This window comes from Pristis pectinata, chromosome 31 (genome assembly GCF_009764475.1).
Source record: "Pristis pectinata isolate sPriPec2 chromosome 31, sPriPec2.1.pri, whole genome shotgun sequence".
Lineage (NCBI taxonomy): Eukaryota > Metazoa > Chordata > Chondrichthyes > Rhinopristiformes > Pristidae > Pristis > Pristis pectinata.
In genome coordinates this window covers 11,219,295-11,246,835 of record NC_067435.1, presented here as the reverse complement: position 1 = coordinate 11,246,835, position 27,541 = coordinate 11,219,295, and the positions used below count along the sequence as shown (strand labels likewise).

Below are 27,541 nucleotides of genomic sequence, written 5' to 3'. Positions count from 1 at the left end.
ATGGTCAAGAAATGCTGGCTTCACTGCTGGCAGCAACATCTCTTGTATGAATAAAAAAAAACAGAAAAATAACCCAGTTGGTAACTGATGCCTAGTTCTAAAATAATTCTTGTGTTCTTATAACAAGTGCTTGAAGTTCAAGGGAATTAAGCACAGGAACTAGCCACTGGTTCCTGACACTACACCTCTTCCCTTGCAACTCCCACCTGCCAAGGGGAACAGTCTCAATTGCCCTTAGACTCCCCTGTAAAAAAAACATCTCTACTGAATTTCCTATGTCCTTTTCATGCCATCCCAATGCACTTTAAAAGAATACTTTCTTAGGTGTTCTAGAACACTTGGCAGCTTATTTGTGCACAGCAAGATTACAGTGTGATAACACATTATCCATTTCATAAACAAATGTGAAATAAGAGGTAAAACTTGTCCAGGACATCCGAAGTAATGCTCCTGCTCGTCATCAAAATAGCGCTGTAGGACCTTTTGGATCTAGAGGGACTAGACCAGGCCTCAATTTAAAGTTTAATCTGATGATATTGCACTTTTTCAGCAATGGATGAAAGGGCTGGTATGAATTTTGTGCTCAAGTTCCTCGACTCAAAACCCACAATCTTCTGATTCAAGAGACCTACAAGTCAAGTGGACACAAAGGACAGTTTCAGAGTGGATCCAGCTATAACTTTCTGGCAGGTCCTTCACATGGTCTCAGATAGTGTATGAAGCCATAACGACTTGCTGTACAAGACAAACTAGAAACAATGGCCCAGCATTTTCTGGCTGGCTGCATTTGCTGCTTACCTATCCACTAAATCTGTGCTTACCTTGTAAGATCCCCAGAAGTTGCCCTGACCCTCATGAGTGAAAACATATGCAATGCATCCCATCACTTTGTGAGCCAGAACAAGCTACACCTGCAGAAATACAGTACTGTAAAAAGAAAATCTTTTGACAACCAAGTAAGCCATGCCTCCTCATTGATTGTCAAAACCTTCAGAAATATTTTCAGATCCAGTCATACAGCATGGAAACAGCCCATTTGGCCCACCATATCCATGCCGACCGGTGGGTACCTATTCGTATTAATCCTATCCCCCTTCTATGCCCAAGCGATTCAAGTGCTTGTTTCAATGCATCTTAAATGCTGTCAGTGACTCTGCTTCCAGCACCCTGTCAGGCAGTGTATTCCAGGTTCTCACCATTCTCTGGATGAAAAAGGTCCCCCTCAGATCCCCGCTAAATCTCTTACCCCTACTCTAAATCTAGGACCTCTAGTTTTATTTACCTCTAAGGAGAAAAAATTCTTGCAGTCAACCCTGTCTATACCCCTCAATTGTATATACCTCAGTCATGTCCCCTCTTCACCTCCTCTGCTCTAGTCTCTCCTATACCTGTAGTGTGGTGACCAGAACTACATACAGTACCTCAGCTGGGGTCTGACTGTTGTTTTATAAAGTTGGAGCATGACCCTCCCTGCCCTTGTATTCAATGCTCCAACTAGTGAAGGCCAGCACATCAGGTATCTCAATGTCCTGACATTCAGAAACATGCAAAGAAAATATAAAATTAATCATAAAAAAATGAAATATCACTACAACAAAACAATTAAAAACATTAAGTAAACCAAATGTACATGTTATTCCTGAACCAAGTCTAATCATCTGCTACTGCTGGCATTTCTAGGGAAAATCCATCCCAATCTACTGGGGCTGTTTCATCAGCTGCAGCAGAGAATTCAGCTCTAATTTACGTAAATTATTATAATTTTATTTAGCTTTTATTATCTTTCTCACTTGCGTCAACTAAAACAATGTAGGCCGAGTAACTCCAAGACTAGCCTTTGACTCTGTCAATCGAGATGGAGTGTGGAGGTCCTTTCTCAAATTCAACTGTCCTCAGTTATTCATCTTATGAAAATGATGGTAGGAAAGTAGTGATTCTAACCTCAAGCTGCACCACAGATCTAATCCCATTTGGGTCTGTGGGGTCAAGCAAGGTTGTGTCACTGCTCCAACACTTTTCTCAATCTTTCTCACCACAGTGCTGCACCTCATCTCTAACAAACCTCCCAGTCCAAAGGAGATAACCTACAGGGTGAATGGGAAATAGTTAAACCTGTGGTGCCTTCCCACTTCCAGCCTTAGTCATTGAGCTGGACTATGCAGATGAGGCACCGTGTGCAGATTTCAAGGCTGAGCTACAACTCGTCATTGACTCATTTATTGAAGTATGAGTAAGTGGGTCTTAGAGCAAACATCTGCAAAACAAAGATCCTGCCCTTGTTGCACAACATCACTCAAAAAGAGAAAGAACCAGAGCAAGACCCTGGAAAACATGGACTCTTTCATATCTCAGAAGCTACCTCTCAACAAAGGTAGAGATTGATGATGAAATTCATGTCATGACCAGTGTCCCAGCACAACCTTTGATCAATTGAGGAAAAGAACCCAGCACTAATTTGGGCAACAGTGATCCCTGTCCTCCCGTATGGTTTCGAGACATCGACTACCTACAGCAGACCCTCAAAGCATTTAAGGAAGTACCACCAACTCTGGCTCTGCAAATTCTTCCCAATCCACCGAAAATGTAAGAGAAACTGCACAGTAGTGTAGCGGTTAGCGCGACGCTATTACAGCACCAGCGATTAGGGTTTGATTCCCGTCGCTGTCTGTAGGGAGTTTGTATGTTCTCCCGTGTCTGCGTGGGTTTCCTCCGGGTGCTCCGGTTTCCTCCCACATTCTCAAAGACATACGGGTAGGTTAATTGGGTTTAAAATGGGCGGCGTGAACTCATTGAGCTGGAAGGGCCTGTTACCACGCTGTAAATAAAAACAAACAAACAAACATAAATAAATGAAGACAATGTAAGCAAACTCTACCTAGAGAACATTTCCAGCACTGAATCCCTAATTACACTGAATCAGCTCCAAAGGGCAAGAGTATTGTTTGCATACCCCACAGTGAATTCCCAAAACAGTGCTTTACTCCAAGCTGTCATGAAACAAGATTACCGGAACAGCAAAAACGATTCAGATATATTCTCAAAGATTCCTTGAATGTTTAATATCCTCAGCAAAACATGAGAATCCCTAGACTATGAGCGCTCCAAATAGAAGAGGGACATCTGAGAGGGGACAGAGAACTCAACTATCTTTGACAGCAGCACACAGAAGCCTGGCAAAAATGATGGAATGAACATATCACCAGCTGTACCACCCACCAACTGCCCCATCAAGTACTTATTGTCCCACTGACAGTGGCCTCCCTCAGACCCCACAGAACTGGTTGAAGCAAATCATTCTTAACCTCTTCCTAAGAGGAAAAGAATTTGGATAAACTGAAGTAGAATAGACTGAGTACCTCCATGACTGGAAACCATATTGACCCCACATGTATTTATTTACTGAATGTAGATGGCACTGGCAAGGCCAGAATTTACTGCCCATCTGCAATTGCACTTGAGAAAGCAGTGGTGAACTGCTGCCTTGAGGTGCTATACTTTTGGGGAGAGGACCAACATTTAGACCCAATGACCACAAAGGCAACGTTTTTCCAAATCAGGATGGTGTGGGACTTGGAGGGAACCTGCAGGTGGTGGTCCACAGATGCCTGCTGCCCTTGTATTGGCTGTCGTGGGTTTGGGAGGTGCTGTTGAAAAGATCTTGGCAAATTACTGCAGGGCGTTTTATAGGTAGTACACAGTGCAGCCACTGTATGCTGGTGATGGAAGAAGTGAATATTTAAGGTGGCGGATCAGGAACAATTTAACATTTATTCAATATAGCAAGACACATTCTGACACCCACACCATTGCCAAGCTGCTCAAAAAGCATCTTTTGTTCTGTTAAATCACTTACCTCTAGGATTACTATATCATAATCACTGAAGGAACAGTAGCGTTTTGACCAGGATGCATCATTCCTTATAACCTCATTAATAACATATTCAAAGTCAAGTGTCAGTTGCTCTACAGTCAGGTACTTGCCCTAGAAATTGACAAAATATAGGACATGAACTTCAGGTACAAGGAATTACTCATCTCATTCGCTATAAATATATAAATCTATATCCATAGAACAGCCTCGACTGTGCACTGAATAAGGAGCACACATAATCCTTACAAGGATGACAGAACAAAAGTACTGAGGAATTGCCACCTGTTAGAGTTGCCATCTTTTGGATGTTACATTAAACTGAGGATCCATACACCTTCACAGACAGATGTAAAAGAAGGAATGGCAGTATTTCATTGAGCAAAAGGGGTTTCTCCCTCAAATCTATACTGCCATTTATCATCATGGCTAACTTTCCACCTGAAATCCACCACCCTGCCTTATCCCACATATATATCTTAATTCATTCTGTGCCCAATTACATCTGAAACATACCCAACTAATTAATCTACAATTAAAAAAAACCCACAAACAATGGCAACTCTGAGCACACAGACTGTTTAATGGCTAGAAATGTAATTTGCCAAAAGACCCATAGAGAATTGGTGGCAAGATGCACTTAAGTGGTCAGCTGATATCTGATTTCCTTGCCTGTACATTGCAATGCAATAGTCAGAACCACCCTATTTGACCTTCTCTCCCTTGGCTGGACTCCATCCTGAGCTGAGCTATACACCAACATGCAAGGCACATTTTACTATGCCTGAATGTTTTAATTAATTTATATTACTCCATTAAGTTTTGAAGTCAATTATTTATCCTTCTGATTAAATAAATCTTTTTGAACTGTTTTAAAATGTCTTTGTTCAACAGAAGCATTTAAGTGGATTTCAAAAGCCAACTTTAACAATAGACCTGTAAGAACCTGTTCTTCAGAACAGTGAACTCACTGCCAAGTGGAGATGAAAAGCATAGATCCATTATGGCAGAAATGAGCAAGCACTATTGAAGGAAAGGAATACTGATAGAGATGAAGGTGGGTAGAAGAATGGTTGTGGAGCATAAGACCTACATGGATTAGTTGGGCTGAATGGCCTGTTTCAAGTGCTGTAAACTCTATGAAAAGAAACATTTACAGACAGAGTTATATTTGAAAGGAGGAATTTAATAAACTAGGACTTGTTTCACACTTTCATATTGCAATAATCTACCCTACCTCCCACTATGTTAAAAGCATTGTTCAACATACCAAGAAGCTGCATAGTTATATCAATTAGTCCTTGAGACTCCTGGTGACTCAGTAGGGTTACTCAATAGGGAGCATTATCCTTGCATGTGGGAAAGAGTTATGATGCAGACTGGTTACGAGTCATTGAATATATTGAAGGCCATAAGTTTTTTTTAGCCTATGGGGGAGTCAAGAGTTATAAAGAACATGCAGGAAAATCGATTAGGCCAGGATCAGGTCAACCATTATCTTATTGAATAGTACAACAGGTCCATACAACCATAGTTCTCTCTATGTTTTATACTTTAGATTGGTTAAGTTACCTGATACAAGGCATTTTCTTTAAAAGGCTTCAGATTCCTTCCTCTCAGGTCAGTCACTACAAAGGGCAATGAGATCTTATCGTCATATCCTGTTAGAAAGAAAATTTATATCAGTTTCCCACGAAAAAGGTACAGCTGTACAGTGATGATGTAGCTGAATTAGTCATCCAGAGGTCTGAACTAATGATCCAAAGATACACATTCAAATCACAACACTGCAGTTAGGGAAGTTAAATTCAATTAATCAAATTAACCCTGAATAGTGAGAACAGTATCAGTAACATTGCCCATCGAATCACTGTACTGTTATAAAAGCCCATCATGTTCACTGACGTCCTTTGTGGAGAGAAATATTTATTACTCCAAGTCTGCAGGAATATAGTTAACTCTTTACTGCCCTTCTTGAAATGGCCCAACACTCAGTAAAAGGGCAATCAGGTATGGCCAACGAACACTGACAGAGCCAGTGATGCTACATCTGAGAATTAACTCAATGAAGCTCTTCTCTGTGTTAAAACCATCTGGAAACACTTGTAAGATTAACCAAGTCCTCCAAGATCTTTGATCACATAACAAAAAAAAATTGACCTGCAAGAGCTTTACAACCAAGGAAATAATGCTGGAAACATGGCAGTCCAGTCACACACAGCAAGCTCCTGCAAAGAATTATGCAAGAGTGATCAGCTTTTACTGATGCTAGTTGAGGGATAATTTCTGGCCAGGACACCAATGAGAAATTCCCTGTTCTTCAAAATAGAGTCCCAGTATCTTTTGCATTCACTTAGAAGAGTAGACAGGGCCTGAGTTTAATAACTCATCCAACAGACAGCACCTTGTACAGTGCCACACTTCCCAAGTTCTGCAGTGGAGTGTCAGCCCACATCTTAGTGCTTAAATCTCCAGAATGAGACTTGAAATCACAACCTTCTAACTCAGAGGCAAAATTGAGATGCACTGAGCAAAGTTTTGGCATTAAGTTGTAAAAGATAACTGGACATGCAAGGGTAATGACTGGCAATGCAAAGGTTAATGGTATGTAGCTATTCTCCTGATAGCTATTCTTCCCATGGTAAGACATTACCTCAGCCATGGGGTGACTATAGTTATGGCTGAAGTGAGGCCAGGTGTGGGTGAGAAAGAAATAGTTCTTTTCAGACATATCTTGTTTTGCTAAAACTTGCTGTAAGCAATTGCTGCAGTAAGTGAAACTTCCCTCGAAGGTTTCTCACGAAGTGGGTATAAAGGTACACACTAACTGGGGGGATCTTTGAGTGGGTCTAATACAGAGCTCGGGTTACACTGTTTACTCTTTCTCTGTATCCCTCATTCCCGCTAGCGTTAAACTAATAAAGCATCAGTCGTAAGTTCTTTGGTTCTGCTGTTGTCTGATTTATTACAGAGCATGGGTCGACTTTCACAAGTTCAACATCACACTGAGCGTGCATCATATTCTCCAATGGTCGATGCCACTAAGTGATTGTTTTACCCTCAGATTAGGTGCTGAGCATGACATTCATTTCCACCTTGGTACAGAAGTAGTGGGATTGGGTAGCTCCCAGTGCCAGTGTTGGCTTAACTTTCGATTTGTGATTCTGAAGCAGCAAATTAGTGGAGCTTTACTTATCTTCATGCTTAGCACTTTGCAGTGATAATGCATTAAATCAAAAAAAATTGAAAGCTTAGTTTATTTAAAAAAAAATTCAAAAGGCAAACATGAGATTTAGAACCGAATGGTAACATTGCCCAAAATCACTCATTTGGCTGAAAGTTTGATATATAACTTAAAAATTAAGTTTAAAGAAAATCCAGACAGAGTTACTTCTTACAAATTGTAGCTGGGTAATTTATCACAGAAAATTCCACAGAACATACACGCATTACTAGTATCAGTAAGAGACTATTTCACTTTTGGTGACAAGGTGAGATTTAATGATACGACATGTGAACTGCAGGCATTCTGGGAGAGATCTGGGATTTGGAATTGAGATCAATCGGAAATGAGAGAGTCATGTGGAGGTGACAAAAACAGAAATGCTGGAAAAACTCAGCAAGTCAGACAGCATCTGCAGAAGGATGCAGTCAACATTCTGGGTCTGTGACGCTTCATTGGAACAGGGAAAGAGAGAGATGCAAAAAAAAATTACAGAGGACTGGAAGGGAAAATGAGGTTGTGACCAACCAGAAAAAAATTAGAAAACAACAAAAACACTCATGCAGCATCTGTGAAGAAAGAGAGCAAATCCATCACTGAGCTTTATCTCCCTCCGCTGATACTGGTCATTGACGATTATTTCTCAATTTTCAGTTTTTCTTTAAAAGATTTCTACCATCCATTGTATTTTTTCAAAGAGACAGACTCACTTGGCCAGGTGGCCATCCTAACAAACATGTCCTCAAAAAAATACAACTACCAAAACTAGTTTTAAACAACTCAATGGGGATGTTATAAAATAATAAAGGTGCATTGCTGTGCCACTCATACTGTTAATCAAAAACATACACAGAAAAGACCTCCATGTACCCAACACCTTTCACAATGTTGCTAACTACAGCCATTAAAATACTTTTCATCTGTGGTCACTGCTGGAATATACTGAACACAGCAGCCAAAATATGTTTTAAGGTCAGGATGTTGGCCTCTAGTTCACATGTTGTTAACCACAGCAGGGTGGGCCACAGAGTGCAAACGGGGAGTTTCCAACCTCCATAATTGTAGCTTTGTTCCAAAGAAAGTACTTGGAGTTCACTTGAAGTATTGCGTGCAGTTCTGGTCGCCCCATTACAGGAAAGATGTGGAGACTATGGAGGGGGAGCAGAAGAGGTTTACCAGGATGCTGCCTGGATTAAAGGGTATGAGCTATAAGGAGAGGTTGAACAAACTTGGGTTATTCTCCCTAGAGTGTCAGAGGCTGAGGGGAGACCCGATAGAGGTTTTTAAAATTATGAGAGGCATAGATAGGGTGGACAGTCAGAACCTTTTCCCCAGGGTAGAAATGTCAAACACCAGAGGACATGCTTTTAAGATTAGAAAGTGGGGGGGGGAATGGAGTTTAAAGGTGGGTGAAGGGTGTTTTTTTTTAAGCAGAGTGGTAGGTACCTGGAATAGGTTACCAGGGGCTGTAGTGGAAGCAGGCAGTTTGGTGGAATTTAAAAGGCTTTTTAGATGGACACATGAATATGAAGGGAATGGATGTATATGAATGATACACAGGAGGACATTTAGTACAAATTGGCATCCAGATCGGTACAACATGGGCCAACTTGCAGAGTTTTAACAAGATTTTCTGTTTTTTGTTTGAAATTTCCAGCATCTGTAAATTTTTTATGATTTTCATAGCACATAAAATCAGGGTGGGGGTGGGGGTCAAGAGAAAGAGATGAACTGGAGATAAAATTCTGGTCTTTGACCTATAGCCTAGTTTCAAATTCAGCCCAGTGCCCAAGGGTAAATGATCAATGTTAAATGGGTTCACTATGTTTCAACATATTTTGGAAGACAAAATACCTTATAATTCATTAGTGGAGGGACAATCTCACCTGAAGTTATGGGCACACCAGGAGTTTGCTTTGCTGGCACTGATCTTTAATGTTAGACACATGCAGTGTTACTCCACTTCCAATGTGTTTCTGATGGGGAAATGCTCAATAATCTCCAGCATAAAAGAACTTTGAGAAACAAGGAAGGAATAAACAAACCCGAAAATACTGAATTCTAAACATTAAATATGGAATGCCGGTCAGTATTTGAACATTGGAAACAACCTGTTTTGAGTTGGAAGACCGATCGAGAACTAGCTCAGCGAAAAGTAACTGCTCATTCACCAACCCAACACTAGAATTTGTGCTTATAAAATGCTTGTCACATCCCAAAATGCTTCGCACATCCCAAAATCTTCACAGCATTTGAAGAATTTTTGAAGTGCAATTACTGTTTTGGGAAAAGTTGGCAATCAAATTATATGGGACAAGAAGAGCCCACAAACTGCAGTGAGGTTAAAGAGCAGATGATGCATTTTGGTATCGTGGTTGTAAGGACAGGATTGTGCAGAGGTTAATGGACATGCCTTAGTTCGTGAAAAGCTTTTATGGGATCTTTTACATTCTCTTGAATGGGCAGATGGAAACTCAGTTTAACATCAGAACTGACGGCAGTGCTTCCAACAACATGGACTTGCCAAGTACTACGCTGGGCTGCTGTACCAAATTGTGATTAATTCTTGAGAGTGCAGATGACCTTCTGACTTGGGCAAGACTGCTAAGCAATGAAAGCTGAGAACTGAATAACACCTTGCTGGTTTTAAGCACATTAAACAGGCAACACCAGAGAGATGAATCTTATGAAGGAATTTTTGAACAAGGGAAGAAACAAACAATGAAAACCTAGCAACCAATAACTATGATACATCATGGGATATTGTAAACCGAGAAACAGTGCATTGACACCCATAACAAATCATGACATATTTCACAAGACTATTTACCTTCATCATCTACCACCATGCCAGTGGGTTCCAGAACATAGTGCAGCTTTATGTAGTTCACATAAGCAGGATCTGTTTGTCCAGTTTCCTGGTGCTGGCTGCCAGTATTATCCATTGCGCTAGATTCATTCTGCACAAACTCACTTGTCCCTTCAGTCCTTGTTTGAGCAGCAGATGGTACACCATTGTCCAGAGTGGGTTTCCCAAGGGTGGTACATGTGCATCCCAAAACAACTGAACGTGATTCCTTGGTACTTAAGGCATAACCATTAGTGTCTGCAACACAACTAGAACACTGGATCTCTAATTTGGGTTCACAGGAGGAGGAAGGAAGGATTTCTGAAGTTCCGCTTCTTTGTGGATTAAGGATATTGAGGCAGTCTTCTGTGAGTTTCCTTTGCAGGGCACCCTCCTTTTGTATGTCCAAACTGCTCATTGTTTCTGGAGTGTTGGTAGCAGCTCTTGCTCGCCTGAAGATGTCAGCTGCAAATTCCTTTGCTTTGCCTGCAGCAGTGGTTCGGTCACAGTGGACAGGGTTACACACTGCCAAAACGGTGTGCTTACAGGCTTCATGTTCCCAGCTCGACACTTCCTCCGAGCAGTTTTCAGCGTGCAAGCAGTTGTTAGCATCTGCTCTGTGCGAGGTGGAGTCCAAGGTTTCTTGGCCACACAAAGGGCGTTTTGTGCCTTCGCAGTGACGGTTAGACGTGACACTGCTCAATCCCGGTGAAATTAAACTCCCAGGGTCCACCTCATGATCTCCTGGAGGTTCATCTTTTTCACTGCTCTTGCTGTACAGAACTTGTCCCGTTTTACCTGAGGCACACAGGGGAAAAAAAAGTGTAATCTGGATCTGAATTGGTAACAGCAGTTGTTTAAATCAGTTCACATCTCATAGATTGCTTTCAACACCCAAGAAAAGTTTTATAATCATTTTCCCTTGGGATTTTTTCTCTACTTTTCCTCTCTCATGAGGTTGCATGGCTGCAGGGACATAGGAAGGTCTCCAGTCCTAACCTCGCATCTTTACTTTCTCTCCCATCTCTCCATGTAAGCTCACCTTATCCATGACACCAATCTTCTGCTTTCACAATTCTGTTCTCACTAAACTGCAAACCATTCATTCTTTTTACTTGCTCTCCATATTCTTCCCTCAGGTTCTCCTTCAAATCATTATTCCCTACAAATAAAAACCCTCAAATCTGCTCTACTTGCAAATCACTGCCGCCCTCCAACTTCCCTTTCCTGTTCAGAGCGCTGGAGTCTCCTAAATCAGGAATTATGTAACCCCCCCACAAGAAAAAGTAGATTCCAAGTAAAGCCATTATAAACCCATCTTGGTTATGGTGTACAGTTATGGTCACTGAGACAAAGGAACATGGTGAGTGCACGGTGGAGCTAGAAGACTAAAATCCAACATCAGAAATATGAGAAAGGCAAAAAAGATTACAGAACTTTGGACCTATCAGCTTTGAAAAGAAATGCCCACCAGGCAACGTTCTGGAAATATATGGCCATTAACAGTAGTGAAGATATAAAACCAGAGAGTGAGTATGAAAGTCAAGAGGGTATGGGATCAGGCTTTAAGATATGTGTCATTTTAGTTCACAATGTGGTCAATACATTTATTTGGCACCTTTCACAATCTAAGTACTTTTGACTTGTAATCATAGTCACAGCACAGGGAAAATGACAGTCAATTTGCTCAAACTCCCAGAGGTAATGACTAAAATTTTTCTGTGATATCAGTTAAGGGATGAGCAATGTCCAGGACACTAGGGGAAATTCCTCTTCTTCAAAATAATGTCATAGGAACTTCTACATCCATCTGAGAGAACAGAAGGGACCTCAACTTAGCACTTAGGTCAAGCAGCATTCCTTCAGCGTTGCACTGGAGAGCCTAGAATTAGTGCACACTTCCCTCGAGCAAAACTGTGAACCCAACCACCTGATTCAGTGGAGAGAGGTCATAAGCAACTGGGTGATCCACTAGCCGGTGAGGCAAGCCGAGAGTACTCTGCCTGGACGAAATAATTTGAACCAAATGCCCTCACTTTCCTGTAAAATTATCTTATCCAAACCCACCCACATGAACAATGACCACTTTGGCCATACCTGCTGTATTTACAGATATTGCACATGCTACGAGGGAGTAGCTGGTGTTAAGTAACACTACTCCATCTTTCTTGAGCTGGAAAGCAGGCTGGAACGTGGGAAAGGGATACACCACCTGGTACTTGGTGTGAAGCATGAAGCCGTGCTGCAGGCAATAGGCATTCTGCTCACCTGCAAAACATACGAGTTGCAAGTGAGGTGCAATAATTTAAACACTTAAACATACACGCACAAGTTAAAAACAAAAGGGTTACTTTCATACCTGTGTTAAGCAAAGCCATGTCTCTGCAGTCGGGACAAAGCACAAATGGTGGTGTGGCAACAGTTGTAATATAAATATCTCTGTCATTTTCATCACTCATAACCATATTTATCAGCAGATCATTTACCGACCGAATGCTGTATTAAACAAAAAAAAAAATCACATTTTAACCTCATGGAGGGCAAGCAAAATTTTCTTCAAACCTCCCTTGCCCCAATAACAGTCCTGAAGAACACAAGGGAATCTCCCACACTTCTACCAGCTGGAAGGGGAAAAGATTCTATCACGTTGCCACCTGCCTTCTCCTATTGGAAAAAGCTAAAAAGGAGAAATATTAAAAAATAAACCCACCAGAACAACACGGTCACACAAAAAGCTAATGAAAGGTTAATATCTTTTGGATGGGATATGTTCAGAAAGGATACTGTGGTAACTACCTTTTTAAAACGCAGTGACAGAGAAGTAAATAAACTGGCTTGTCTCTCGTTACCAAAATACACTGAAGGCTGCACAAATTTTGTCCAAAGTCTACAAAGCCCAGTTTGAGCTCACAACTTTCTGAATCGATGAGAGGTAGACTTGCTTTTTATACACAAGTTTCAGGACATCCCCTGGAACCTTATGGTCAACACAGCACTACAAATGTCACTGCTATAATGTAGGAAAAGCGAAGTCCACTTGCACACAGCATGTTCCATAAGCAGCTATATAATAATAACCAAGTGATTCTGTTTTAGTAATGGTGAGTGAAAGATAAATATTGGCCAGGAGATTGGCAAGTAGTGCTAATGGATCTTTAACCTCAGCTGAAATCACGGACCACCAGGCTCAAGGACAGCTTCTATCCCACTGTTATAAGACTATTGAACAGTTCCCTAGTATGATAAGATGGACTCTTGACCTTACAATCTACCCCATAATAACCTTGCACCTTACTGTCTACCTGCACTGCACTTCCTCTGTAGCTGTGACACCTTACTCTGCATTCTGTATTGTGTTACCTTGTACTACGTCAATGCACTGTGTAATGAATTGATCTGTATGAACGGTATGAACGAAATGTATGACATTCTAAATGAAATGCTTAATGCTTAAAAAAAATTAACATAGAAAGCATTTCCTCAAGTAGGAATTTCAGAACAAACTTAAAATGATCACAAGACAACTTGGGATAATGTTGAGACCACTTCATCACACAAAAGGCAGTGGAAATTTAGAATTCTCCCCTACCAAAAGCCCATTAAGGCTGCTTTTTTGTGGTGTTAGGGACCATGGGTGCACCAGGGAAGGTCAAATGAAAACTGACAAAGGTATAAGGAGCTGAAGAACCAAGGAGGTAGATGGAGCTAAGGTACAGATAGGTCACATATAGACTAATGGAACTGTCTGATGGGCCTACAATAATAGTATTATTGGACTGAAGATCTGGAGACACAAGTTCAAGTTCCACCGTGGCAGCTGGGGAATTTAAATTTAAGCAATTACGTAAAGCTGGTATCAATAAGGACGACCAAGAAACTGGAGAAATGATGCTCAAACGGATTTAGTTCATAACATTCTTCAGGTAAGGAAATCTGCTGTCCTTCCTCTCCAGCATGTTATTCCAGACCTATAACAATGTGATTGACTCCATCTGAAAAGGTATAGCAAGCCACTCAATTCAAGGGAAATTAGGAATGGACCTCAAATGCTCAACAACATCCAAATCTTGTTTCAAGATTACTTACTTGAAGCCGAACACAATAAGCTTTGAGGGATCACTTGGCCATTCACAGACAGTTAGATACAGGTCACTGTATACTTCCTGATCTTTGAAAAGATGCACTTGCCTAACCTAAAATGCAATAAAGCAAAAAGGATTAAATAAATCTTCTACAGCACTGTAATTCAAATTGTAAAATTTCCTAAAAAACTAGAAATGAGTATGTAATAAGCACAGCTAATGTGTAAACATGCATCAGTGGGCATGGGAAATGGAAATCCCTCCCAGCCGCAGGATAACAACCCCGACTTTTTCCCTGCTTCCAGTATGTGATGCATTAAAGTATAAACACCAGACTTATGGACACACTGTATGTACGAGCCAGTGTTTGGGAGACCGGTGGGATGGATTTACCGGCTGCTGCGGGGTTGCAGGATCTTCTGCCAGGTGGGCATGGGAGATTTCTACACACCTCTCTCCAAAACTACTCTTCTACCACCGAGCTGCAGCAACTGGGGGCTGGATTGAAATGAGCAGAGCTGGGAGTGCCGAGCAGACTCACTCACTGAATCAGTGAGGCTGGCTGGCAGCCGCTCTTCCCATGCCTGTTCACTCTCCCATCACAGCTGTTTCTGTGACCCTCTCTCACGCACTGTTGTTCATTTCTGACTTACCAACAGTTCAGGTTATGAACAGTTCTCAAGAACATAACACTGTCATCACCTGTACAGACAACATACTGCAACAGTGACAGTGGTAACAGATGTAAACACAAATGCATGCACACGTACGCAAACACACACGCATAACTACAGCGTCATCTTAAATCTATTACTCTAATTTCACAACAAGCAAGTTTCCTGGGTAGAATAGTATCTGCTTTGGCTGGCACCAACCTCTACTGCTCTCTAGGTGGGGTTAAGGAGTGCACACGAGCAGGCCTCCTCCATTATACACTGCACAAAGAATCATAGGCAAGATCTCACTTTGTTTCACCACCTCTATTACCTATACTAGTTCTGGGACTCCCCAAGATACCTGTGGCCCTGTAATTCTTATTTGTTTATCCCCAAATTTAACTGCTCCACTATCTGTAGCCATGTTTTCAGCTGCCGAGGTTCTGAACTATGAAATTCCCTTTCCAAATCTCTCTGCATCTCTACCTTTCTGTTCTCCCTTAAATCACTTTTTTTAAAAACCTACCTCTTTGATTATCTGTCCTAATGTCTCCTTATGCAGCTCACTATCAAATTTGTTTTGATAAATCTCTGAGAGCTTTTTAAACATGTTAAAAGCATTATACAAATGCAAATCATTGAGAACCCAAAACTGATAGAAAATAGTCCCAAAACTCAGAGGAGAAAAGAAGCAAGACCCATCCAGGGATCTATTTGAATCACTGAATTTCAGTGTTCTTTCTTCAAGAATAAATCTTTGTTACTCACCTTTTTCAACTTATCATGGATGTTGAACTTCCACCAGTACAGATAATACACATAGTGGGGTAATTCATCAAACTCTTGCTCTGGCACATCCCTGGTGTAAGACAATACATACCTACCACATTTTGTAAAACCGAGGAATATATGGCTGCGAAACCAGGAAAAAGGGAGACAAAAGAGATTCATTTTTACGCTCTGCATTTTCAAGTAACAACAACTGGTTATTAAAGACAAGGATTTCAGAGCTGAATCTTCAACAAAACAATAAAATACTGTGGAAAAGGTATGAAATCTCCCCATTAAACCCAACATTATAGTATTTGGGAAGTGGCCTCTCCTAATCTCCTGAATACTTCGGTTGTGCTGCCCGGGGACAATTGTACAGACATGGTTTATCTCTAGTGCTTTATCGAGGTATCATAGTCACCACTGCTTTTCTATTCACTCGTTCTCTGTTACATGACACTGTGTGTTCACATACAGGGGTATGCAGGTGTGCAAGAATCTCAGAAACTGATCATCTTCTTGTAATCGATGAATTCCAACTCTTGCTATCTATTTAATTCAGATATTCTTTATGGATAATTGTTTGAAATACAGAGTTGAGTGGTAAGTTTGTGTGTACTGCCCACCAACTGTATTGCATAGTGCATTCTCAAAAGGAATACGGGATCATTTCTCGTCCTTTGGAGAAATGAGCAATGTTCCAGTTTCTGTTGCCTGGTTCAGACCATAACTTGAATCAAATCCACAACTTTCCTGATTTGTACAGCTACCTCGATCAGATCAGCCAAGACAACTGAATGGTAGCACGGGCCAGAGGGGCTGAATGATGCACTAAAAATGCTCATTATCTGAAAATGCGGAATTCAATGTTGACCTCGAAGCTGCAATGGCACAATTTTATCCCAGATCTCTTGAATTCCTTCCAAATTCCTTTGTTAATTTCAAATAAGAGTTCTGTATCAGGACCTCCCTGCATTATTCCTCATTTAATCCCTCCTATTTTCCAATCTATCACAGATCTTTCCTTTTGTTCTGGCCACCCCTCCCTTTTCCCTGTATCTCAGAACTTGTTTCTGACTATTCCCAGTTCAGATGGAAATGTATCGATCTGAAGATTTAACTCTGTTCCTGTCCATTCAGATGTTGCTGGAGGACAGGAGAAGGCAATTTAGCCTTGCGCCTGTTCTGCATTCAATAAGGTCATGGCTGATCTATGATCTAATTTCTCATACCTCTCCTGCACCATTTCCCTTGATACCTTTGCTTATCAAAAATCTATCAATGTCAAATTTATAAATAACAATCGATGATGTCAATTGCAATTTGTAGTATTGAGGTCCAAACTTCCAATAGCATCTGTAGAAGTGTTTCCTTCAACACCTGGCTCTAATTTTTAGACTGTTTCCTTGTTCAATACTCCCCAGCCAGTGAAATCATTTATATTGTGGTAACCTAACAATACCCCTAATATTTTGAAAACTTCAATCACATCACCTCTTAAACTTCCAAATTCCAGAATATACACACGGACTTTATGTAATCCCTCCTTGTAAATAGTATTGTAAACTCTGGTATCTTAGCATCACTCTAACAAATTTACATTACATTCTCTTCAAGGCCAAAGCATCCTTTCTAAGGTGTACTGCCCAGAACTACAGAGAGTCCTCAGGATATTGTATAGCTGCAGCATGATTGCTACCTGCTTTTTCTCTAGTCCTCTGGACACAAAGCCCAGCAGTCTATTGCTTTTTTTAAACATTATTTTCTGTACAAGTGAATGGCATTAAAATGATTCTGTACATGGACCCCAAGTATCTTTGGACTTTATAAAGCTTAACCATTTTTATAGTTTGCAGCATCTTTAATACCAAGCACAAAGAACGGTAAAAATTTATTTGACGTTTAAAGCTACACACTGGAAACTTCAGGCATGTTCAATGCATGTTGTCTAGTTCATGCATACTACTTATGGGCTTGTAGCACTCAAAATACAATGCATATGCCTTAAAAATGCTCCCCATTATTTCTGCACCACAATGAACATGATTAAATTTAGAGCTCATGGGCACATGGAATATGGCACAGCAACCTGCTGCAGACAGATATACTATATCTCACACAATCATTGCCAGACTTTGGGGCCTAGGATTCTACTTGTTAAGTCATAAATAAACCAACCACTGAATATTACTTAAGAGGTTGTAATATCTGTTATTAAAATGCTTGCTGACTCAGGAAAGTTTACATACCCAGCTAGTAAAAAATCATCATCCACAATGTTCTTCAAGGGGACACAAAGAATGGGTGGTAAATTTTGAAACATTCGATGAGAGAACTGGCCAGTTATCTGTAATAAAAAATGAAATATGTAATGTCCAACTGTAGCCAGCAAAATCAGAGCATGTGACAATGGATATCTATTATTCAAATTATGTCTTCCAGTCCTAGACTCCTCTCAAACCAGCAGAAATAGTTTCTTACCCTCTACCTAATTAGTTCACAGACAAGAACCATATTAAAATGGTTTGATACTTTACACTGGCCATGATCTTAAATCCATGAAACATCCAGGAAAGCACTGAACACTTTGATTCTCTCTATTGGGACCAAGTAAAGGTCAAAGTCAAGCAACAGAAGGAACATTCAACAGTACCTGTGCCTTCAAGCACACTTGTCTCAGATGTGATAGGGAGTGTGCAGGTTCCATATAAGAATCATTAATCCCTTCAACCCCAAGAAGACCACTTCCCTGAAGTGACGTAGCCATTCACCTGTGCGACAAACAGTGGAATGGGTAGCTACAATTGAACACTTGGCTCACCTTTCAATTAAGTGCTGAAGTTATGACTTATGAACCCACTGACCACTCATTCTTCCCTCTTGAGCAAACAAAAGACAAGAGCAATACCTGGAAAGATTCCAATAGGCTAGACTGAACAGATTGGTTTTAATATCACTATTTAATTAATTACGATGCCATTTTTGCATTAAGAAATAGTTATTCATATTAAAGTGATCCGCTGGGGCTCTTTATCACATTAATATGAAGAACCGTTTCCTTATGCAAAGGTGGCACTGGAATATAAAATTCATGGTTGTAAAGCAATTCTCTTTATTTGCTGTGACAATTAGAATCTGGCTTAAGAATCCCAATGAGTCTGTGACAGATTTATCAGATGATGAAAAAAACATGGTCTACCAATTCACAAACAGGTCCTTGCTCCCAAATAGGTTGCTAAATGTTTAACAATTTGTTAATCAAAATGGTAATGCTTTGTAAATTTATTCTATCCCAGGTAATTGAGAAAAGCAAAAGAGGAGATTGCTCGAGCTTAGAAGGAGATCTTTATATCCTCTTTAGCTACAGGTGACATCCCAGAGGACTGGAGAATAGCCAATATTATTCCTTTGTTTAAGAAGGGCAATAGGGACAAACCAGGAAATTATAGGCTGGTGAGCCTTACTTCAGTGGTAGGGAAATTACTGAAGAAGATTCTTAGGGATAGGATGTACTCATATCTGGAAAAGCATGAACCTATTAGGGATAGTCAGCATGGCTTTGTGTGGGGAAGGTCATGTCTTACAAACTTGACTGACTTTTGTTTTTGAGGAGGTGATGAAGATGGTTGATAAGGAAAGAGCAGTGGATGTTTTCTACATGGGCTTTAGTAAGGCATTTGACAAGGTCCCTCATGGTGGCTTGGCCATAGATGAGAGGGTAGTGGTGGAGGGCTGTTATTCTCACTGAAGATCTGTGACCAGTGGTGTTCCACTGGGATCAGTGCTGGGGCTTCTGTTTGTTTGGATGAAAACATAGGAGAGCTGATTAGTAAGTTTGAAAACAACACAAACATTGGTGGAGTTGTGGATAGTGAGGAAGGTTCTCAAAGGTTACAGCAGGATATAGATCAGTTGGAAATATGGGCAGAGGAAATGGCAGACGGAGTTTAATCTGGACAAATGTGAGATGTTGCACTTTGGGAGGTCAAACACAAGAGGAAAAAATACAGTAAATGGCAGGACCCTCAGGATCACTGATTTTGGGGTGCAAACTCACAGCTCCTTGAAAGTGGCAACACAAGTAGATAGGCTGTAAAGAAGGCATAAGGCATACTTGCCTTTATCAGTTGCGGCATTGTATAAAAGTCAGGAAGTCATATTGTAGCAATATAAAACTTTGGCTAGGCCACATTTGGAGTATTGTGTGCAGTTTTGGTCACCGCATTACAGGAAGGATGGAGAGGCTTTGGAGAGAGTGCAGAAGAGGTTCACAGGACGTTGCCTGAATTAGCCATAAGGAGATGTTGGACAAACTTGGATTGTTTTCTCTGGATCACCAGAGGCAGAGGGGTGACCTGAGAGAAAATATAAAATCGTGAGAGCCATAGTTAGGGTAGATAGAGTCTTTTCCCTTGGAGGGAAATGTCAAATACTAGAGGACATTGAGAGAGGGAAAGTTTAAAATTAGATTTGTGATGCAAGTGTTTTGTTTAAACACAGAAAGGTAAGTGCCTGGAACGTGCTGCCGGGGGAGGTGGTGGAAGCAGATAACAGCAATGATTAAGAGCATTTAGACAGACACATGAACAGGCAGAGAATAAAGGGATATAGACCACGTGCAGGCAGATGGGATTATTTGAAATTGGCATCACTGTCTGCACAGACATTATGTGCCAAAGGACCTGTTCCTGTGCTGTACTATTCTGTGACCATATTGAAAGATGGAACCTCAAAATAGGAGAGATTTGAGCACATGTCGTCGATCAAGCCTAAACAGAGGAAGTGAAATTAAATAATATTACACCTTTCATAGCATCAAGAAATTCTGAGATTTACATCAATGAAGTAACTTCTGAGAAACAGTCATTATTGTAATCTAGGGAACATGACAGCAATTTACTCATGGCAATATTCCACAACAACCAGATATGTTTAGTCAAAAAATAAAAAACAAAATTCTGGAAATAATCAGCAGGTTAGGAAGTATCTGTGGAGACAGAGAAAGAGAGAGAGCCACACACAGAGTTAATGTTTCAGATCAATAACTTTCAATCATGACTAGAAAACAAGCTTGTTTTAAGTTGCAGAGAAGGGGAAGGGTGAAGAGAACAAAGATGATGTCTATGTTAGGCTGGAGATGGCAAGAATGTCATGCAAATGGTGTGGTGCTGGCTGAGGGATAGGTGAAGGTTTGTTCATTGAAAATGATAAACCTGGAGAATACATAACAGAAGATGAATGAGAACAGAGGAGAGAGAAGCACAAAACAATGTGAGGGGCAGAACAGAACAGTTGCTGGAAATCTGAATAAAAGAAAATACTGGAAATACCCAGAAGGTCTGAGAGCATCTGTGGAGAGAGAGGAACTAAGTTAACATTACAGGTTGATGACTTTTATTAATCAGAACTGGCCAATTCTGAATCAAATGGGAAACATTGGTGAGCTGAAACTGATGAATTCAACGTTGACTCCTGAGGGCTCTAACACACCTAGTTGGAAGATCAGATTCTGTTTCCAGGCTCACGTTGCACTTCACTGGAAAAGTCTAAGATGCCAAAGGCAGAGAGGTCAGAGTGGGAGTGAGAGGGAGAATTGGAGCGACAGGCAACTAGAAGCACAAGGTTATCCTTAAAGATTGAATGGGGGTGTTCCACAAAGCTGTTGTAGCTGGAGACAAGATGTCAAGTATCCCATCAGGCTTTGGGAGGACACTCGACTGGAAAGAGATGCTGGGAACTACAGAACAAAGAACACAGTGAAGGAAGGTCAGGAGATCACGCTTGTCAGTTTTAATAGGAGGGAGTTGTGCTAATGTAGCCCTACGAACTATGCCATTGTAAATTATTCCACTATGAAGCATCTGGAGAGCAGAAGTAGTAAATGAGGATTTTTTTGGGACTGTCATTCTGTGGACAAAACATTTGAATTGTGAAGCACAGGCACTTTTTTACAATTAAAGAACCTTCTGGTTGATAAGAAAATACGTGCTCTTGTTTACCACATCCTGGATGTCAAGCATGATAATAGATAGTCAACACTGGTGGAGCTCAGGTCTAAGTTAAGGACGGAAAAAAGGAATAGAAACAGATGTGCTTTGTTGTTCAGCCCTTGAATGACTGACAGCTTGAATGACTGACAGCTTGAAGTATGATCTCCTGGACTGGGAGCCTTAAGAAAGATTGGGAGAAAAATTGTATAAAAGGACTGTCTGAGACATTGGTAATGACAATCAGGAACAACCATTGCTAGGAGGGTCCAGTGTGTGGAACTCAGAGAAGACTACCTGCTGGAGTGAAATGGCCAGTTTTAGCTCACATGGGTAGTATTTAAGTCCAAGCCATGAGCATTGTAATTTATTGTAAGTGATAAGTTGGGATGGTAAATTGAACGTGAGGTTGTTAGAAGACAGCGGTATACATGCATGTTTAAATAACTTGAGTGCTAATAAAGATAAATTTGAACTAAACTTTGGTTTAGAGTCTTTTGTTTGACATGTCAGTTGATACTCTATAGAGGTCATAGGATCAACACTGTCATCCAATCTACATTTACTTCTCCAGCGCTGAAGAGATCACATCAAGAGCACCAAGTGCAAAACACTAAATTGGAAAATGTGAAAGTGAATCATTGCTTCACAAGGACAGACTGGTTCCCTGGATGGTGAAAAGCAAGGAGATAAAGACATCCGTATGGAATGATGTGGTGAAAAGGGACAAGAATGCTGGTGAACATGGAAGAGTGTATCACAAAGCTGCAGAGGGAATAGCCCCTTTGGAATGCTGAAAGAGGAGGGGTAGCTGCTACTGATGGTGGCATCACATTGAAGATTGTAGATATGTTAAGGATGATCCATTGAATGTGGATGTTAGTGGAATGAAAGGTGAGGACATGAGGAATCCTATCCTTGCTCTGGTTGGGAGTAGAAATGTGGGAAATGGAATAGACGTAGTTTGAGAGCCCTGTCAACTATGGCGAAGGGAAGCCACGGTTAGGCAAAATGAAGGTTGGTCAAGGAAGCCATGGTTAGGTAAACTATAGGTCATCTTCAATTTCTATCACCTTTAACATCTTGTCACCACCAGACATCTTCTTCTCTTCCTTCCTCTTTCAGCATTTTGACAGGGCCATTTCCTCCATGATTCTTTGGTTCACTCTTCCTATCTCCACGAACACTCACCTTCTCCCCAGGCTTTAATCATGGTGACAGAGGCACAAGTTTTGCCCAGGATATCAAGTAGTACTTGCTTACTCTTAAAAATGACACCATTGTCATCTAGTAATGCTGCCAATTTCTACCCGATTATGACTATATTTTTTCTTTTTTCCCCATTTTCCTTAAGAACTGCATTCAAAATCCTCTTACATATCAGTCTTACAGAAGAGACTTTTTATGTACTATATCATAAGATTCCAAAGATGAACCACTATGTCTAATCCAGTGCAGTATTCAGCTCCCACTATCTGTTGTCCCATGTTACCATGCTGGCTCTCCCACAGCAACGAAACTTTTGAAGTGATCTTAGCGTTGCATGCCTCATGGGGAGTGAGCCACCAAGGCAGTGTCCAGGGGTTACTCGAGAGGGCTGGGGCAAGTGATGTGGCCATTCAGCACCGAGATGCAGTGCTTAAGACTGCATCCTGCTCAGCCCAATGAGGGCAAGCCATTGCCGGGGATAAATGACAATTGTTCCATGTGTTGACAGACCATCCTAATTCTAGGATCTCTCCCATAACCTACTGTTGGACATGATGGAAGACATTGTCTCCTCATGCCCAACTGCACAGCTCGCCCTAGCCCCAAGGTGACTCTATGGTAACAAACAAAATAGCTGGAGTCCATCAGCAAAAACAAAATGCTGGAGGAACTCAGTGGGTCTAACAACATCTGTAGAGGCAAAGGGATGGTCGACGTTTCGGGCTGAGCCCTGATGCAGGCTCTCGACCTGAAATGTCCAGCATCCCTTTGCTTCCACAGATGCTGCCTGATCCACTGAGTTCCTCTAGCAGCTTGTTTTTGCTCTGGATTCCAGCATCTGCAGTCTCTTGTATAGCCAGTATCTATCATTGACTGTAGGATACTGGCTGTCTGTGAACACATGGAGAAGTCACTAGTCGATCCAGATGATCTTTGCGCCCTCGCTTGCCACAGAAATAGTGCCAGATAATTGGAGGGTGGAAAATGTTGTTTCTTTGTTCAAGAAAGGGAGTAGGGACAATCCTGGGAATTACAAGCCAGTGAGCCTTACTTCAGTGGTGTGCAAATTACTGCAGAAGATTCTTAGAGACAGGATTTATGGGCATTTGGAGAAGCATAGGCTGATTAGGGATAGCCAGCATGGCTTTGTGAGGGGTAGGTCGTGCCTCACGAGCCTGATTGAATTCTTTGAGGATGTGACAAAGCACATCGATGAAGGTCGAGCAGTGGATGTGATATACATGGATTTCAGTAAGGCGTTTGATAAGGTTCTTCATGGAAGGCTCATTCAGAAAGTCGGAGGCATGGGATCCAGGGAAATCCGGCTGTGTGGATTCAGAATTGGCTCACCCATAGAAGACAGAGGGTGGTTGTAGATGGAGCATATTCTGACTGGAGGTCAGTGACCAGTGGTGTTCTGCAGGGATCTGTTCTGGGATCCCTGCTCTTTGTGATTTTCATAAATGACTTGGATGAGGATGTGGAACGGTGGGTTAGTAAGTTTGCAGATGACACAAAGTTGGTGGTGTTGTGGATAGTGTAGGAGGTTGCTGTAGGTTACAACAGGACATTGATAGAATGCAGTGCTGGGCCAAGAAGTGGCATATGGAGTTCAACCCAGAAAAGTGTGAAGTGATACACTTCGGAAGATCGAATTTGAAGGCAGAATACAAGGTTAATGGCAGGGCTCTTAGCAGTGTGGAGGAGCAGATGAATCTTGGGATCCACGTTCACAGATCCTGCAAGGTTGCCACACAGGTTGATAGGGTTGTTAAGAAGGTGTATAGTGTGTTGGCCTCCATTAGTCAGGGTATTGAGTTCAAGAGCCGCGAGGTAACGTTGCAGCTCTATAAAACTCTGGTTAAACCACACTTGGAGTACTGTGTTCAGTTCTGGGTGCCTCATTATAGGAAGGATGTGGAAGCTTTAGAGAGGGTGCAGAGGAGATTTACCAGGACGTTGCCTGGATTGGAGAGCATGTCTTACGAGGACAGGTTGAGTGAGCTAGAGCTTTTCTCTTTGGAGAGAAGGAGATTGAGAGGTGACTTAACAGAGGTGTACAAGATGATAAGAGGCATAGATTGAGTGGACAGTTGGAGACACTTTCCCAGGGCAAAAATAGTTAATACAAGGGGGCATAATTTTAAGGTGATTGGAGGAAGGTATAGGGAGGATATCAGAGGCAAGTTTTTTTTTTACACAGACAGTGGTGGGTGCGTGGAAGGCAGATACATTAGGGACATTTAAGAGACTCTCAGACAGCCAGGTGAATGATAGAAAAATGGAGGGCTATGTGGGAGGGAAGGGTTAGATAGATCTTAGAGCAGGATAAAATGTTGGCACAACATCGTGGGCCAAAGAGCCTGTACTATGTTGTAATGTTCTATGTTCTATGATCCCAGCAATGGCCTGCATTTACCTTGCCGGCCAGTATGCAGCCTTGAGCCCCATATCTCAGCACTAAACGGCCACACCACTTGCTCCAGTCTGCCCCACATCAGCCCTAAGCAGTAGCTTCTGTACACTCCTTTCGTGGTTCACTTCACACCAATCCACTTAGCAATAACCATTTCTTTGCTACAGGAAGACAGACGTTCACATCAAGTTCCTGGCATAACAGTGTGCAGTTCAAGCAAATGGCATTTTTTTTAAAATACAGGGTGAGGGAGAGAAGCGATATACCTGTCCACGTTCAGGCTTCAGAACAACAAGCACTATAACAATTCAGTGCGCTTGTGGGGGTAACACTAATTGGGATACTAGTGCATTCAACTACCTGCAAGTCCACATTTCAGTCTAAATCGTTAATGCACACTACAAAGGACAAATATCCTGTCAAAAGACACATTTCACTGTGTTTCAATGTACATGACTAATAAATAAATATCTTAATAATTAGCCCTAAACTAACACCTGAAAACAAAATTATCTGATCATTTTCACATCAGCAGAGAACGAAATGCTGCTTTCACATCGGCAAACCTAATAGACCATCATCATTTTTTAAGCGGGTTTCTTCCCCACTTCTTCAATTCCAATCACTGGGTTTACAGATTTTGGACTAGCCTCATGATTTAAAATAAAAGTTAACACTTCAAGAGTACCGAAAGTGGGAAGTTTCGGTTTACAAGCTGACTGTTGCATTTCCCACACTACAGCACTGGCTAGCTGAAAGTGGTTCTTTGTCTGCACCTTGGGACATCCTGGAAGGGACGTGAAAAATGCTGTAGGAATGCAACTCAGTCCTTCTGGGCAATGGCTTTCTGATGATTCCAAATAACACAATCCAAATTCGACCCAGGAACTCCAATTAGGACGTGTCTTATTTTTTGAATATAAAAGCAATGGTCTATTGGACGTGTTTCATTATGAGGGACATTCTGATTGTATTCTGTACGTTGCTGTGGTACAGGGTCAATTCTCTGCCCAGTTAACGCACTGGGAGCCTGACCTCCATCCCCACAGCCCGTTACGCTTTATTCTGGGGGAACTTTCACGTTGTAAATGCAGCATTTAGTGCTCCCAGCCCGGTCTGCCGCCGCCTCGAGTACCTTTAGCCGGTATAAGCTCCTCAGCACATTGTTTTTCCTCCTCACAGCCGGACCCTTACTCCGGCTCGGCGCCATTTTCTCCCTCAAACCGCCTGCTTCCGCGCAACCCAACTTGATGGCTTGATCCCGCCCCCACCGGCGCCTCTCCATTGGTTCCTTCCCGGCCGGGAGCTGCTTGCTATTGGTCGAACTCCCACGTCAATCTGGTGGGCTCCCCGCCCAACGGAGCTCAAGCAGCGACCTCTGGAGGACTGGAAGAGTGACAACTTGCAGCCTCCGAGCGCTGCAGTGATTTCAGATCTGCCAGGTCTTCCTCATGAGGATGTCCCAGAGTACAGCCAAAGAAAAGCATTTTGAAATTACACCTAATTTGTGTGCATTTACAATTCCTCTTAATCTGTAACTTTAAACTCTAATAAACCTCTGCTGATGTACTGTTGAAAGTATCCTGACTGGTTGCATCATGGTCTGGTCGGATTCAAATGCGCAGGAATGTAAGAAGCTGCAGAAAGTAGTGGACTCTGCCCAATACATCACGGGCACATCCCTCCCCACCATCGGTAGTATCTACAGGAGGCACTGCCTCAAGAAGGCAACATCTATCATCAATGATCCCCACCATCCAGGCCATGCCATTTTCTCGCAGCTACCAACGGGCAGGAGGTACAAAAGCCCGAAGTCCCACACCACCGGGTTCAAGAACAGCTACTTCCCTTCAACCAACCGGCACAACCCTAATACTACAGTTTTGCAACACTGACCACTTTGATCACTTTGCACTAAAATGGATTTTGTTTGTTTTGTTCAAATTGTGTTTTCTTGTAAAAATTGTGCATAATTTAAGTTTAATTTATGTTTTTCTTGTGAATGCTGCTTATTTGATGCTATGTGCCTGTGATGCTGCTGCAGGTAAGTTTTTCATTGCACTTTTGCGAACATGCACTTGTGCATGTGACAATAAACTGGACTTTGATTTTGACCTTTAATTATAAGCCGAATTTTCCACTGCAGATCGGTGTGGAGGGAATTCTCCATCCTAGAGGGCTGTGAAGGCTAGATTATTAAATGTATTTAAGGTGGAGGTAGGTGAATGTTTGAAAGATCATGAAATTGAGGGCTATGGGGATCTGGCACAGAAGAGGATCTGATGTCAATGTAGATCAGCCGTGATCATATTGAATGGTGGGGCAGCTTTAAAGGGCCGGGGACCTACCCCTCCTCCTATTTTCAAAGTCAAAGTTGAGTTTATTGTCAGATGCACACATACATGTGTGCACGGGTGCAACGAAAAACTTACTTGTAACAGCACTATTTTAAAAGTGATGTATAACGTAAACACGGTAGTG

At 41.6% G+C, this 27,541-nt stretch overlaps 1 protein-coding gene across 1 annotated transcript in view; it reads right to left on the bottom strand.

Annotated features, from left to right (window-relative positions):
* dcaf15 (DDB1 and CUL4 associated factor 15) overlaps nt 1-26,296 on the bottom strand; it is a 29,232-nt gene extending 2,936 nt beyond the window's left edge. The window contains exons 1-9 of the mRNA XM_052042068.1: nt 26,196-26,296; nt 17,698-17,795; nt 15,446-15,590; nt 14,026-14,132; nt 12,299-12,435; nt 12,037-12,207; nt 9,922-10,737; nt 5,441-5,529; nt 3,854-3,982 (exon numbers count right to left, since the gene is read on the bottom strand). Coding sequence (XP_051898028.1) covers nt 3,854-3,982; nt 5,441-5,529; nt 9,922-10,737; nt 12,037-12,207; nt 12,299-12,435; nt 14,026-14,132; nt 15,446-15,590; nt 17,698-17,795; nt 26,196-26,270 — 1,767 coding nt within the window. The 5' untranslated portion in view covers nt 26,271-26,296. The remainder of the gene's footprint in view (nt 1-3,853; nt 3,983-5,440; nt 5,530-9,921; nt 10,738-12,036; nt 12,208-12,298; nt 12,436-14,025; nt 14,133-15,445; nt 15,591-17,697; nt 17,796-26,195) is intronic.
* Nucleotides 26,297-27,541: the final 1,245 nt, after the last annotated feature.